The following is a 13,085-nucleotide window of genomic DNA, read 5'->3' on the forward strand; positions in this document are numbered from 1 at the left end:
CATGTTGAATGTGCTTTCCTGGAAACATGGTATGTGTCACAGCTCTGGTTTACTCAGAACTGAGAGAGCTGGTCAGACTTTCCACTGAGTTACAATCTGCCAGCGGGCTGCGGTGGCATTCTTCAATACTACCAGAGTACAGCATCCCGTATTCCTCTGCTCTTCACTTGCAGCTCATTCCTGCAGGGCACCCATCGGGCATTAAGGGCATTAATTGCCTCCATCTTATGGCCCAAACCATACTGTTATTTGACATTTACTGCAACACAGAGGTCTCCCTGCAGTAGGAAGTGGTCTGAACCCCCTCCGATAGTCTGACACTTGCTTCCTCCCCCCCTCTGCTTTCTGCCACAGAGAAAGCAGAAAGAGGTAAAGAAATAATATCAATAACAAAACCACTCTGGGACTCTGCAACTTGTTCCACGAGGCCAAGCTTTTCTCCCCATGGAGCAGACGAGGGGAGGCAGTGGACCAGCACAGACAAAAGGCAACAAGCCCCAATGGCAGAAACCCATGGTTGAGGCACTGGGACAGAAACCAGTGCAAAGGAAAGAAGGGAAAGGGAAGAAAGGGAAGAAACCAGTGCAAACCTGTGGCCCGACTCCACGGCACGAGGCAGGAGCGCAGTAATTCGGGTGTGGGAACTGGCTCCCCCGGCAAAGCAATTTTCCCTGCTATTCCAGGGTAATTACGCTGCTACCTAGGCACCTTCCCACACCAGGACGCTGTTGCACAGCCGTAACCTGCATCTGCCTGCACATCACCTGGTGGAGCAGGGCTGTCGGTGCTTCGCTGTGCCATCAGATGACACCCTGACTCACCAAAATTACATGAGAAGAGGCACTGAGCTCACATGAAGATACCCCCCCCACCCCTGCCTTTTACACATATTCCCTCGCTGTCATAGCTTGCTCAAGGCAGCTCTCTGTGAGTTTATTTTCCATTCCAATTAGAAGCACTTCCTGCCTCTCTCATTAACTCACAGCCATCTCTGATGGCAAGATTACGGGGGAGCTGGTGGAGTCACATCCAAACGCTCCCCCCACCCAGGCAATGCAGGGGGAAAGATGGGCTTTGTCCCTTCCCCTGCATTTCTCCATAGCGTGAGGATCTCCGATGGGTCAGAGCTGCCCGAGAGGCAAAGGCTCAGAGGGCCAGGTTCTATTCCACAACACAAAAGGAAGCATTTAAAAAAAAATAATAAAAATAAGGCAGCTGCCAAGCCTCCCTCTTGCCAAGCTAAGAAATGGCTGCACTTGGCAGAGAGGAGCGCAGGCTCAAACTGGTGACAATTGGAGGGACGGAAGCAAAAGGGCCAAGAAGGCTTTCATCTGAGCAGTTGAGGCAACAAGGAGAAGGTGAAGCCCCATCAGTGCCAGCATTGCCAGTGCTCTGACCTGCCAGCAGCTCCCACAGCACCCAGCTGGGGGGAGAGAGGGGCTCACGTCCCCTTAGATGAGTGGGAGATGTTCAGCCTGGAGAAGAGGAGGCTCCAGGGAGACCTGTGCAGCTCCTCTCCCCTTGTACACCCATTGATGGGAGCGGGGTGTGCTGGAAGAGACCCCTTCCTCCATCCCTCCCCTGCTGCTGTCTGCTTACCTGACCGAGAGCGTGAAATCTCCTGGGTTGCTCTTACTGGGGCGAGCCAGAAAGCTGCCATGGACACCCCTGGTCAGGAGCAGCTTCTCTGCCTCGATTCCGCTGATGTTGGGATGAAACCACCTGCGAAACGCAAATATGAGATGAGAAAGGGTAGTTAGCCTGAGCCTGCCCTGACTGTCCACCCTTCCAGACATCATATGCCCACTCCTATCAGCAGCCCACCCCCCTTCCTTCCCACCGCCTCCCAGTAACAGCTCTCACTCAGAAAAGCCCTCTCTTAGCATATTACCATGGAGAAAGTCTTCTCACACATCCATTAAGAAAGGTCTCTCTCCCAAAGGGCTTTGGCCTCCTCTCCCTCAGCTCAGGCAAAAGCAGGAGCCGTTCCAGCTTTTCTCAGGACAGTTGGGAGATTCCCTCTCTGGAGGAAATCACTGCCCGAGAAAAGAGTTTTGACTTTTCTGGCTGCAGGTCTGATCCTGGTTGGACACTTCCCACACTCATACCCTCCGAGCTGTCACACTGATGGCAAATGAACTGAGCCCAAGGAAAGATCTGCATCCCTGAGGGCACTTCAGGCACTTCCAGGGCTTCCCAGCATGAAAAAACATTAAAAGCTCCAACATCAATGGCACTAAACCTCTTGTTCTCCCCAGCAAGAGCCCAAGCCTCAGGCTCTTGGTCTCTCCCATTTAAAATCTGTTACGAAGAGGGGATGCTCGGAGCTGGAGAGAAGAAAGGCTTTCCTTTGAGACTCCATCTGGGAAGGAAAGGCACGCTCTGCTCTGTGACAGTGACGAGCCCTTACGCTCCGAGAGGATTTCTTAAAACATTGGTGCAAACCTGATGGGAAATGCGTGTTCCAGGGTCTCCACAGAAAACACCAAGTCTGCTCCAGACCCAGCTAAAGCAGCTTTGACTCTTCAACTTATGGGGAAGCAGCTGCTTTTTGACTCTAATCTCTATAAAAAGCCCAACTGCCCAATACCAGCAAATTTCTCTGCCCAGGACCAACGCACAGCCAGGGAAGCCGCGGCAAAGGGAACGCTGGGGGAATGTCCACGTGTAACAGGAGGTCGTAGAAAAGGGAAGGAGAGACAGCTCACCCTAAGGGGAAAATAGATTCATCGTGTTGTGCCCTACTTTAATGTAATCTTTGTATTTTGAGCGTCATCAAACCCATCTACTGATCTCAGTTCTGATGCTATCGGTCTTGATGGAATCGCAAGAACTGGTGTTTCCCCCAGCTTTAAGGTGCACTAAATGTGCACACTAGACCAGTGATTTCCCATGTGGCGCCAGTTTTATGGCTCACTTTTTCAGAAGCCACTGAAAATCCACTTTCTAAATGGCAGGCTCTTTTTGAGTAATCTCACGAGTCCCACAGAGAGCACCCCAAACCCAGAGTCAGCCAGTTCTGAAAATACCGCTCAGTTTTCCATCGGGCTCCAGCAGACGCTTCAGTGCGGGACCGCTGTCTTATTTTTCATGAGCAAAGAGAAGAAGATGAGCCACAACTAGCGCTGTGTGATGGCAAAACGTGCTTATTGAGTGTTTCTGGGCAGGGGGGGAGGTTGCACACCCGAAACTCCCATCAGGGCGAAGGGTGATGCTGTAAGAGCTCCTGCCCAGGCCGATGGTGTCCCTCAGCAGACACTTATGCACGGGACCGCTGTCTTATTTTGCATGAGCAAAGAGAAGAAGATGAGCCACAACTAGCGCTGTGTGATGGCAAAACGTGCTTATTGAGTGTTTCTGGGCAGGGGGGGAGGTTGCACACCCGAAACTCCCATCAGGGCGAAGGGTGATGCTGTAAGAGCTCCTGCCCAGGCCGATGGTGTCCCTCAGCAGACACTTATGCACGGGACCGCTGTCTTATTTTGCATGAGCAAAGAGAAGAAGATGAGCCACAACTAGCGCTGTGTGATGGCAAAACGTGCTTATTGAGTGTTTCTGGGCAGGGGGGGAGGTTGCACACCCGAAACTCCCATCAGGGCGAAGGGTGATGCTGTAAGAGCTCCTGCCCAGGCCGATGGTGTCCCTCAGCAGACACTTATGCACGGGACCGCTGTCTTATTTTTCATGAGCAAAGAGAAGAAGATGAGCCACAACTAACGCTGTGTGATGGCAAAATGTGCTTATTGAGTGTTTCTGCCAGGCCGATGGTGTCCCTCAGCAGACACTTATGCACGGGACCGCTGTCTTATTTTTCATGAGCAAAGAGAAGAAGATGAGCCACAACTAACTCTGTGTGATGGCAAAATGTGCTTATTGAGTGTTTCTGGGCAGGGGGAAGGCTGCACACCCGAAACTCCCATCAGGGCAAAGGGTGATGCTGTAAGAGCTCCTGCCCAGGCAGATGGTGTCCCCCAGTAGACACTTCTGCACGGGGCCGCTGTCTTATTTTTCACGTGCAAAGAGGAGAAGATGAGCCACAACTAACTCTGTGTGATGGCAAAATGTGCTTATTGAGTGTTTCTGGGCAGGGGGGGGAGGCTGCACACCCGAAACTCCCATCAGGGCGAAGGGTGATGCTGTAAGAGCTCCTACCCAGGCAGATGGTGTCCCTCAGCAGACACTTCTGCACAGGACCGCTGTCTTATTTTTCACGTGCAAAGAGGAGAAGATGAGCCACAACTAACTCTGTGTGATGGCAAAATGTGCTTATTGAGTGTTTCTGGGCAGGGGGGGGAGGCTGCACACCCGAAACTCCCATCAGGGCAAAGGGTGATGCTGTAAGAGCTCCTGCCCTGGCAGATGGTGTCCACCAGCAGACACTTATGCACGGGACCACTGTCTTATTTTTTATGAGCAAAGAAGAGAAGATGAGCCACAACTAACGCTGTGTGATGGCAAAATGTGCTTATTGAGTGTTTCTGGGCAGGGGGGGGAGGCTGCACACCCGAAACTCCCATCAGGGCGAAGGGTGATGCTGTAAGAGCTCCTGCTCCGGCGGACGGGTCGGCGGCACCGCTCTCACCCAAACGACTCAAAACCGCAACGCTTCGTTTTCCAAGCCGAGTGAAATGCGGGTTCTCATCTCTGGAAACATTTAGTAAGCTCGTTTCTCGTAGGCAGCTGCCCGTGGATCAGATGAGCTGACGCACTGTCCCCTCCCTCCCCCCAAAGGGTTTGCGAGTTTATCCTGAGTATTGCAGAGAAACGCGTAGCCCAGCGTCCCCCCGGGGTGCCCGGGTTAGGAAATACACCCAAAGACTAAACCTACAAACATAAGCACACGCACACTCACCAGAGTGTGTTTGTCTCCGAGGTACACACAGAAAAGGTCAAGAAATGTCACCATCTCCTCCACAATTTGGGATTTCCTCCCTCCCACCGCAAGGCAAACAGTTTTAATTAAAGATCCTTGAATCCTGGAGGAGGAGAGGTCTATTAGGGAAAGGCCATGGAAACAGATGGTAAACAGGAATCCCAGCGTTTCCAAGCCTCGTATTCCTGACATCACAGGAGTGACACCCTTTCATAAACCCACCGTCTGCAGGGCCAGCACTTAACCCCGCCGCAAAACTGCTACTGGCACAGGAACGAAGGCCTCTAATGGGGCTTAATGGAGCCCAGGGACAAGGCAAAGCTGCCAAGGGCCACACATCACGTTTCCACTGAACGCCTAATGGCAATAAAACCAGCACAATATTGCTAGCCAGGACATAATAGGGAAAAAAAACCTAAGGAAACATCTCCGGTAAAAGAGTAGGATGAGAGGTCTCGTAGGTACGAACCCACAGCCACAATAACACACCAGTTCTGAGAATATCAGTGTGACAGCAGTGTCCTCCCCGGGCTGCACGCTCCTCAGAGGCTGCCGTGAGAGCAGGAATCACACATCCCTGCATCCCCCATCACTCAAGGGAATGCTTGTCATCCTGGGATGCAGGACCCCAGCTGGAGCCAGACCCATGCCATGCTGAGAAGGGACAACTTTGTGGGGGTCGTCAGTGTCAGGAGGAGGGCAGAGATGCTGGGGCTGCAAATCTTCCAGCACCCAAAGCTCCCACAAGGAAGAAGGCATCAGGAACAAAAGGACCTGATGTCCAACCTCCCTTCAAAGGAAGGATGGGTGCTTGGGAAGGGAGGACCACAACCTTCTTCCTTTTACACCCCAGCAACTGCCAACCACAGCTACAAAATCGATTTGCATCAGTCCCTTTTTCAGCATCATTTCACGGTGAAATGCTGAGAGGGAAGAGCAGGGGCCACTAAAAAACTCTCTGCAAACACTCACGAGTGGGACAGCGCTGTATATATGAGAGAGGGAAGGAGTATATTGGCGGCAAACTCAGGGCTCTGTCAACTCTGATGTTGTCTTTGTTTCACTAAACAGAAACCCGAACGCTAAACACCCTTTCCCTTAATGACTCCCACCGCTTGGACAGGAACCAATTCATACACACAAACACAAACCACTTGTTATTTAGCTTGCGAGACGCACAAACAATGAGTTGAGGAGACAACCTTTGCAGCCCACACAAACAGAAGAGAGAGGAACGGCAATTTCCAAATTTATCAGCAAGAAAAAAGACAAAAGGAAAAAAGGGAGAAAGCCCCTCTAGAAGCATAGACATCTCTTCCATAGGTTTCCAGAACAGAGAAAACCTCCCTGTTTCAGAAAACCTCCCATTTTCAGAGGGCTGTGTAGGATGGGAATGCATGGCTTGGTACTGCCTCGCACAGGCTGCCTCCTTCAGCCAGGAAAGAAGGCATGAAAGGGGTATTTTCAAATTCAAGGTCATCTCCATTTAGGAATTATGGTCCTGAAATTGAGCACTTGCTCCCTGGAGGCTTTTTCTAGCTGGGTTTGAAAAACCATGAGGTTTTTCACAGTGTGCATCCTCAACCCCTCGTGCAGCTCCGAGAGCCACCCATGACCAAAACCCACCCACCTCTCCCTCTCACAGGGTGCTCCTCACACCTATTGCCAGGTCTCAGCCCCACTCCCTGTAAACAGGGGGATAAAAAACAACACCGAAACCAGCCAAAAAACTGAACTGAAGGCTCTTTGCCCCATCCTGCTCGTTGGGCGTACACCAAGAGCTGCCTGCTCCAAAGTTCTGCCACTCCATCCTGGTAGGGAAGGCAGGACTACGTGGCCCGAGGTGCTTCTCCCAATACAGCTTGTTTATCTCCTGACCTGGCGTAAGCTCTTCTTGCAGAAAGCATCTTCAGAGCTGTTTATCATTATGGTTTTTACTGGAGTACATTTGTTGGTAAGCAAAACCCAACCCACAACAGAGCCGAGGAGAGGAAAGCACCAGCCCACGCGTCTCTCGCTGAACGGCAAACGTTAAAACCTGCAACCAGCCTTTGGTGGCTCCACGGGCCACCAGCTCCAGCCCTGCATCCCAGGAGCAAGGACCACTCACGTGGAGGAAAGCCCTGGGCTTGGAGTCAGACCTTCTGGACCCCCAGGCTGTTGATAGGAAGATCCGCAATATCCTGAGAAGGAAAGCAAATAGAGGATCCAAACCAGATCCACGACATGGGGAGGGGGGTGCAGGGGGATAAAAATAAATTAAAAAAATAAAATAAAATAAAGGCATTATTAATTTCACGCCGCAGTTTCGATGTCAGAAATGACACACATTATTGTGCAGTGGGTCGTTGAGGCAACCACACAATTGTTAGCGCTTTTTTGCAGAACTGAGTCACCCCTGAAGAATTGCTTTAAATGAGAGCGGGGATCTAACAACTTTTCATCTCCACCACTCCGAGTAAATATACGCTGCCTGCTCCAGGCAATGCCGCTTGCCTGCCGAGAAATGCATTTCCCTCCCATCAGTCAATCCATCTAGAGCTGAACTTAAATTAAAAAGCCACCCGCAAGTGCCTTTCAGGAACCGAAGCTACACGAAGAAATTTATTAAAATAGAGAGGAAAAAAAAGAGACATTTCCATGCAGTGTGAAGTCCCCAACGCCAACTAACAGCAACAGAGAGATATTGCTTGGGCTCTGGGTAGGGTTCAGGCCAGGCTGAGCTCTGCACGGGAGCAGAAAGGTCCTGGTAGCCAGGAGAACACCAGAAAGCCCATTATGAGAGAAAAAAAAAGAAAGAAAAAAAAAAGGAAATAACTCTGGAAAAGGGAACCTTTCTCTGTGTTAAAAATTATTAAATAAATTCTCTTTAATTACTAAAGTTGTCTTTTCCATGCAGTATTACTCATTTCCTCCCTAACGTGAGCAGGAATGCTTCCTGCTGCTGGAACGCATCCTTCTGCCCCTGTCTTGGGATGAACCAGAACAAATAGTTGAGCAACACCGTTACACCCTCAGAAATCCATAAAACGAGGCGTTTTTAAAAGCCTGACTGGGAATCCTGGCATTCTAAACAGCTCCAGCAAACAGCCCACGGATAAAAAGCACTGTATCTGAAATGATAGAACTATGGGTTGGATGACAATGACAATGGCTGTCTGGGTTGGAAGGGACCATCCAGACCATCAAGCCAACACTGACAAAAGCTATCACTAAACTGTATTATTAAGTGCCTTTTCTTTTTCCCTTCTCTCACACTGCTCAGAGACAACACAAGGTGCATCTTGCACAGAAGAGAAAGCCACCAAGTGAAGAACACATTGGCTGCTGGGACTCCTGGACCAGCAGAGGTGGGATGTCTACCCCAGAACATCACACAGGTGAGAGCCCAGCATCACCACCAAAGACCTGAATGCAAAATTGCCACAGAGCTTGGGAACAACATCTGCCTGGGGTTTCACTGCACTTATTTTGGGGCATCCCCAGAGAGGCCAGCACCAGGTGCACATCTACTGCAGCCCCTCGAGTGCCTGGGTCTGATGGCCAATTTAGCCCCACGTCAGCCAGAAAACTTGGAGCATTTGTAATGGTAAAACTCTTTTTTTGTTAGGCTTGGAGAGGATCAAAGCAAATGTGGCTCAAGAGACACCACCTACGCACTTCGTGTGTGGTTAGCACTGTTTGGTTCAACACAAACTCCAGCCCAGCAAGCTGAAGTGGCTCAAGAAACCAGGAAAGGGGGGGAAGGAGGGGACCAACCCACCACCAGACTTCCCTTCTGCTGTGCTACAGCCCCTCCACACCAGCCAGGAGCACGGGTTGGTGTTCACAGCAGATGCTGTTGATAGGGGCAGACGGTCCCCTCCCCGGCTCCACCGCGGCGAAGGAAGGGTGGGATGTGGACCCTGCCCTTGGAGGCAGCCAAGCAAATAAACATCTGAAGCTTCTTCCAGCAGAGAAACGCGGAGGCTGACTTGGGAGAGCAGGCGTAACTTGGGGCAACGCAGCACTTTGTGAGACCAAGTTTCCCCTTCAGCAGAGAGGACAAAAAAAATAAATCTTCAGAGCTGCTTAAAGGACCCAGACGCTTCTTTTCCATTTAATATAGAGACCCATCAGTCTGTGTTTGCACACAGAGACACTCCTTTCAGTGCCCAACAGCCAAGTACACACCATTTGAGCTCTCACAACCTAGCTGGAGCAGAAGTGAAGGTGGGACAGTCACAGAAGCAATTCACTCCCTGTAAGGTCATTAATCCGTTGCATGGGATGAGTAGGTGCAAACTTCTGGGCTGAGTGAGCGCTGCTGTCCTGTTCCTGCAAGAGACCTCTGGTATGGAGGAGGAACCCCCAGGAATAAGGATCCTGGCTTGGAGAACTGAGAAGCAGCTCTTTTTTTGGAGGGAGATTCACCCCGACCCTTCTGCCTCTGGGACCAGCAAGGCTCCCACAACACAGTTTGTCCTCTACAGTTCATATATGGGAACATCATGCACTCAACGAGGCTGATGTGACCTCTCAGCTGCCTGGCATCTCGGCCAGGGTACCAGGTCACAGCAGGAGACCCAACGGCAATATTTAGAGCCATTTATCAGGGAAATGCTACCTGCTGCAGGGACCAGTATCCATCACACCCACTGGTTTCCAGGAGGAATGAAGATCAGTAGTGTGGGCTGGTGGTTCCTCACAGACCACCTGGGGTCAAGCTGAACACTGTGAGAAGTCACCAGCAGACCACATGCTGCCAGCAGCTCTTCAGTTTATGACCCTCCCCCAGGGCTGCAAAGGGAAGGACAGAGCTTCTAGAAACTGCTCAGGACCCCACGCGAAACAGAGAGCATCCCCAGTGACAGCAGTGCTACCTTCACTGTTAGACATAGAAAACCAAGCAAGATGCTAAAACGTTGGCCATCAGCAAAAGTCCCCAGCTTGCATGGCATGGAATGGCATTTCCCACACTTTTTTGGGGAAAAAAAAATAATACAGATTTTCCTAAAGAGATAGAAATAAGCAATTCCCCGTTATTGAGAAGGGGGTCACACTTGTGCTGCGACATTAAGGCTTAATTTAGCAAACTGTGCGTTTAATACACAGCAAGGCTGCTCTTGGGTGTTGGGATGTTTCCATCCTGAATTATTAGTGTTCACGTCTTCATTGAAAGCTGTTCTGCACGGGGATGGCTGCATATAAAGCATTTCTCAAACCTGACAGAGCTGCAACAGCCTCCTTTGTTGGTTCTAGCCTGGTTCAATTCAAATCCCATCAGAAGACTCATTATACCAAGCCTAGCCTCCAGGGAGTGCATTAAATAAATATACCCTGCAAATCTAGTCAGTTCTACATACAGGTAAATATTTTCATTTTCCTAAAGCAATTAGCATTATGACAGCTAACCGTGCCAGCGCGCGTCATCTAATATCCCCCAAGACTTCTGTAAACAACTTTAAAACAAACAAACAGAATTCTTTACTAGGTTTCTAAATCAGCACATCCATTTCCAGAGCAGGAACCCAAGTCAGCGTTGCATTCTCTGGGGGCAAGAGTCACTTCTGTAGAAACCAGCTTGTTTCCTTCCCTATGTATTTTACAGAGCATCTCCCTAATGGATCTCAAATGGTGAGAATGGTTAACCACCTTCTCCGAGACTGTACACACCTTGTTTTCACCAAACTCTGGTAGAATCTTGATGTCCAACATCCTTCAGGTCATTTAGAACCCAAATTATGCCCAAACCAAGTTCTCAGCAGTAGCACAAACAGCCCACTCAAAGCAAACGAGGTGTTTATGCAGAAAACCCAGCCTGTCTCCACAGGTGGTGCTGGGGACTCCGACCCTTGAAGACAAGGAACACCACAAGCAATGGTGAAAAGCAGATGGACTGGTTGCTGAAGCCCTGATCCTGAACAGAGGTTGGTGGGATTGCTCCCAACGAGCAGATTCACAGCCTTCACCCACTTCTCAAGTTGCCTCAGAGAGAAGGATGGTGCCTCCAGCCTTCCCAAGCCTCCCCCAATCACCAGGGCAGGTCAGAGTGCCTTCAAACCACCCCATACATCTTCACCAACAGGGTTTGACACCCAAAGAAAAGCTCCAGTGATTAAAGGACGGACCAGACGATCCTTGAGGTCCCTTCAAACCTGATATTCTAGGAGTTTATGGTAAATCTGGGATACAGAGGCACAGAAGCCTGGGTCATGCAGCACAACCCACACTTCACCTGATGTCATCGAGGTCCTCTGGTTCTTGAGGAACCCTTCAATAAAAGTAACACAGAGGAAGCGTACAAGAGCAGATAAGCAGGATAAAGCCCTACCATGCTTTTGACATGAGTAACCAGCTTGAAAGCAATATTAAACAGCAAGGATGAAAAGGCGTGCTGGGTTGGAAGAGGCCAGAGACCTTTTTCCTGCTGCAGAGCAGAAGTCCAGCTCTCGTTTCAGGAGGGGCAGGTTGGCAGTTTTTGAGGGCAAGCTCTGCAGCTACTCACAGGGGTTTGTAGATGCTTCTTTCAACCACCCGATGTACCCCCCTGGATATGGAGACCACAAGAAAGAGCAGATGTGAGCAACAGCCAGCCCAGGCTGAGGACACACACACATTTCCAACCACCAGCCCCACCTCCTCGAGAAGGGCCAGGTTTCCACTGACACCCTGTGAAAAAGAGCTGGGGTTTCACTCAGCAGTTTGGTTTGTTGCTTTTTTTTTTTTTTTTTTTAAGCCGTTCAATTTCAAGGTTAGTGAATGTGTGTGCCCGGAGGGACTTCCCCAGAGCAAACACAACCAGAACAAAGCAGAGCACTATGTCAGAGAGAAGAGACGAGAGAGAGCAGCTCAGCAGAGGCTCAGGGATGTGACAGCAGCGGGCACAGACAGTTTTGGGGTGCCAATGAGCTTACTGTCATCATCAGGCAGGGCTGGGTCCTGCAGACCCTTCTGCCAGGCTCAGGTCAGGGAAGGCCTCACCCAGACCCAGCAAAGCAGCAGGAGAGCCAGAGACACACAACCCAGAGCCCTCATCCTGCGTACCAGGCTGCTAGCCCATGGGCAAGCCCTGCTGAAGCCCTCAATGAAGCTGTTCTCAACAGCTACCAACACTGCCGGGGAGGATGACCAGCACTGCCCAGCCATCACGGAACCCAGAGCCCTGGTCCTGCAACCAGGCTGCTAGCCCACAGGCAAGCCCTGCTGAAGCCCTCAATGAAGCTGTTCTCAACAGCTACCAACACTGCCGGGGAGGATGACCAGCACTGCCCAGCCATCACGAGCTGAAACTGCTCTAAGAACTTCTCACAGCCCTTGAGAAGCTTAGACACCAAGCCCTAACCTCCATGGCCCTGGAGAGCCACCTTCCCTTCCCAGCACCCGCTGCTGTCTTCTCAGCAGCTTTTCAAGCCAGCTAGTGCACCAGAGCTCAATATCAAGGCAAAGAAAACTTTTCCATTTCATTGAATCCTTCAACGAGACCATCCCCAGCCCACTGCCCTTCCGCAGGATGTGCCACTGATGCTTGCAGCAATGGAAACCTCAGCCCACGTTCTCTGCCCATTAGATGATGACCTTCAGGAAAGGCAGAGCAGAGCAGCTTTGAGCTGCAGAGCAGCCACGTACCCAACGCTCCGCCGTGGCATGTTCAAAGAGGGGTTTTAACTCACCTCCCACGTTTTCGGTCTGAAACTCGAATACTACGGTTCAGAAACGGTTTCATCTGCAGCTCTTCAGAAGAGCTTCTCCATAAATGTCACTTGCAAGGCAGCGCACTGGGCACAGCGATTTTGGCCAAATAAACTGGTTTTAGCTAGAGATCAGCAGCAGCCTCTGCCCACAGGTGTAATATCAGTTTTATGACTCTGTCATTTCATTCCAGTTTTGGTCCTGTCCCCTAGGGAAAGGTGGCTGGACAGACCAGAGCTGCCATCCTGGGGGAAAGGGGGTGGCTTTTGCTGAAGCAGGAAGAGCAGAATATGGAGACAAAACCCAGAGACAGCAATAAAAGCCCTCCAGGAGCTCTTCTCTCCAGCCCTCACAGAAACAGGAGCAGGCAACACCCTCCTGGCAGGGAGCTGGTGCAGACAGTTTCCATTTACCGGCTCTGGAGCCTCAGCTGGCATTAATTGTTAATTAATATAAATTCACATCTGTCCTATCTCCCTGACACATGCAAGATTCTGCGCTCATCTTCTCCCTATGATTCAGCCCCTTTATCTAAATTATT

At 50.6% G+C, this 13,085-nt stretch overlaps 1 protein-coding gene across 1 annotated transcript in view; it reads right to left on the reverse strand.

The window, feature by feature from the left end:
* Positions 1-13,085, reverse strand: part of LOC106887783 (tyrosine-protein phosphatase non-receptor type 11-like) — a 53,208-nt gene that overhangs the window by 19,897 nt on the left and 20,226 nt on the right. The window contains exon 2 of the mRNA XM_014941512.1: positions 1,600-1,722. Coding sequence (XP_014796998.1) covers positions 1,600-1,722 — 123 coding nt within the window. The remainder of the gene's footprint in view (positions 1-1,599; positions 1,723-13,085) is intronic.

Source organism: Calidris pugnax, unplaced genomic scaffold (assembly GCF_001431845.1).
Source record: "Calidris pugnax isolate Ruff unplaced genomic scaffold, ASM143184v1 scaffold82, whole genome shotgun sequence".
NCBI classification, from domain to species: domain Eukaryota; kingdom Metazoa; phylum Chordata; class Aves; order Charadriiformes; family Scolopacidae; genus Calidris; species Calidris pugnax.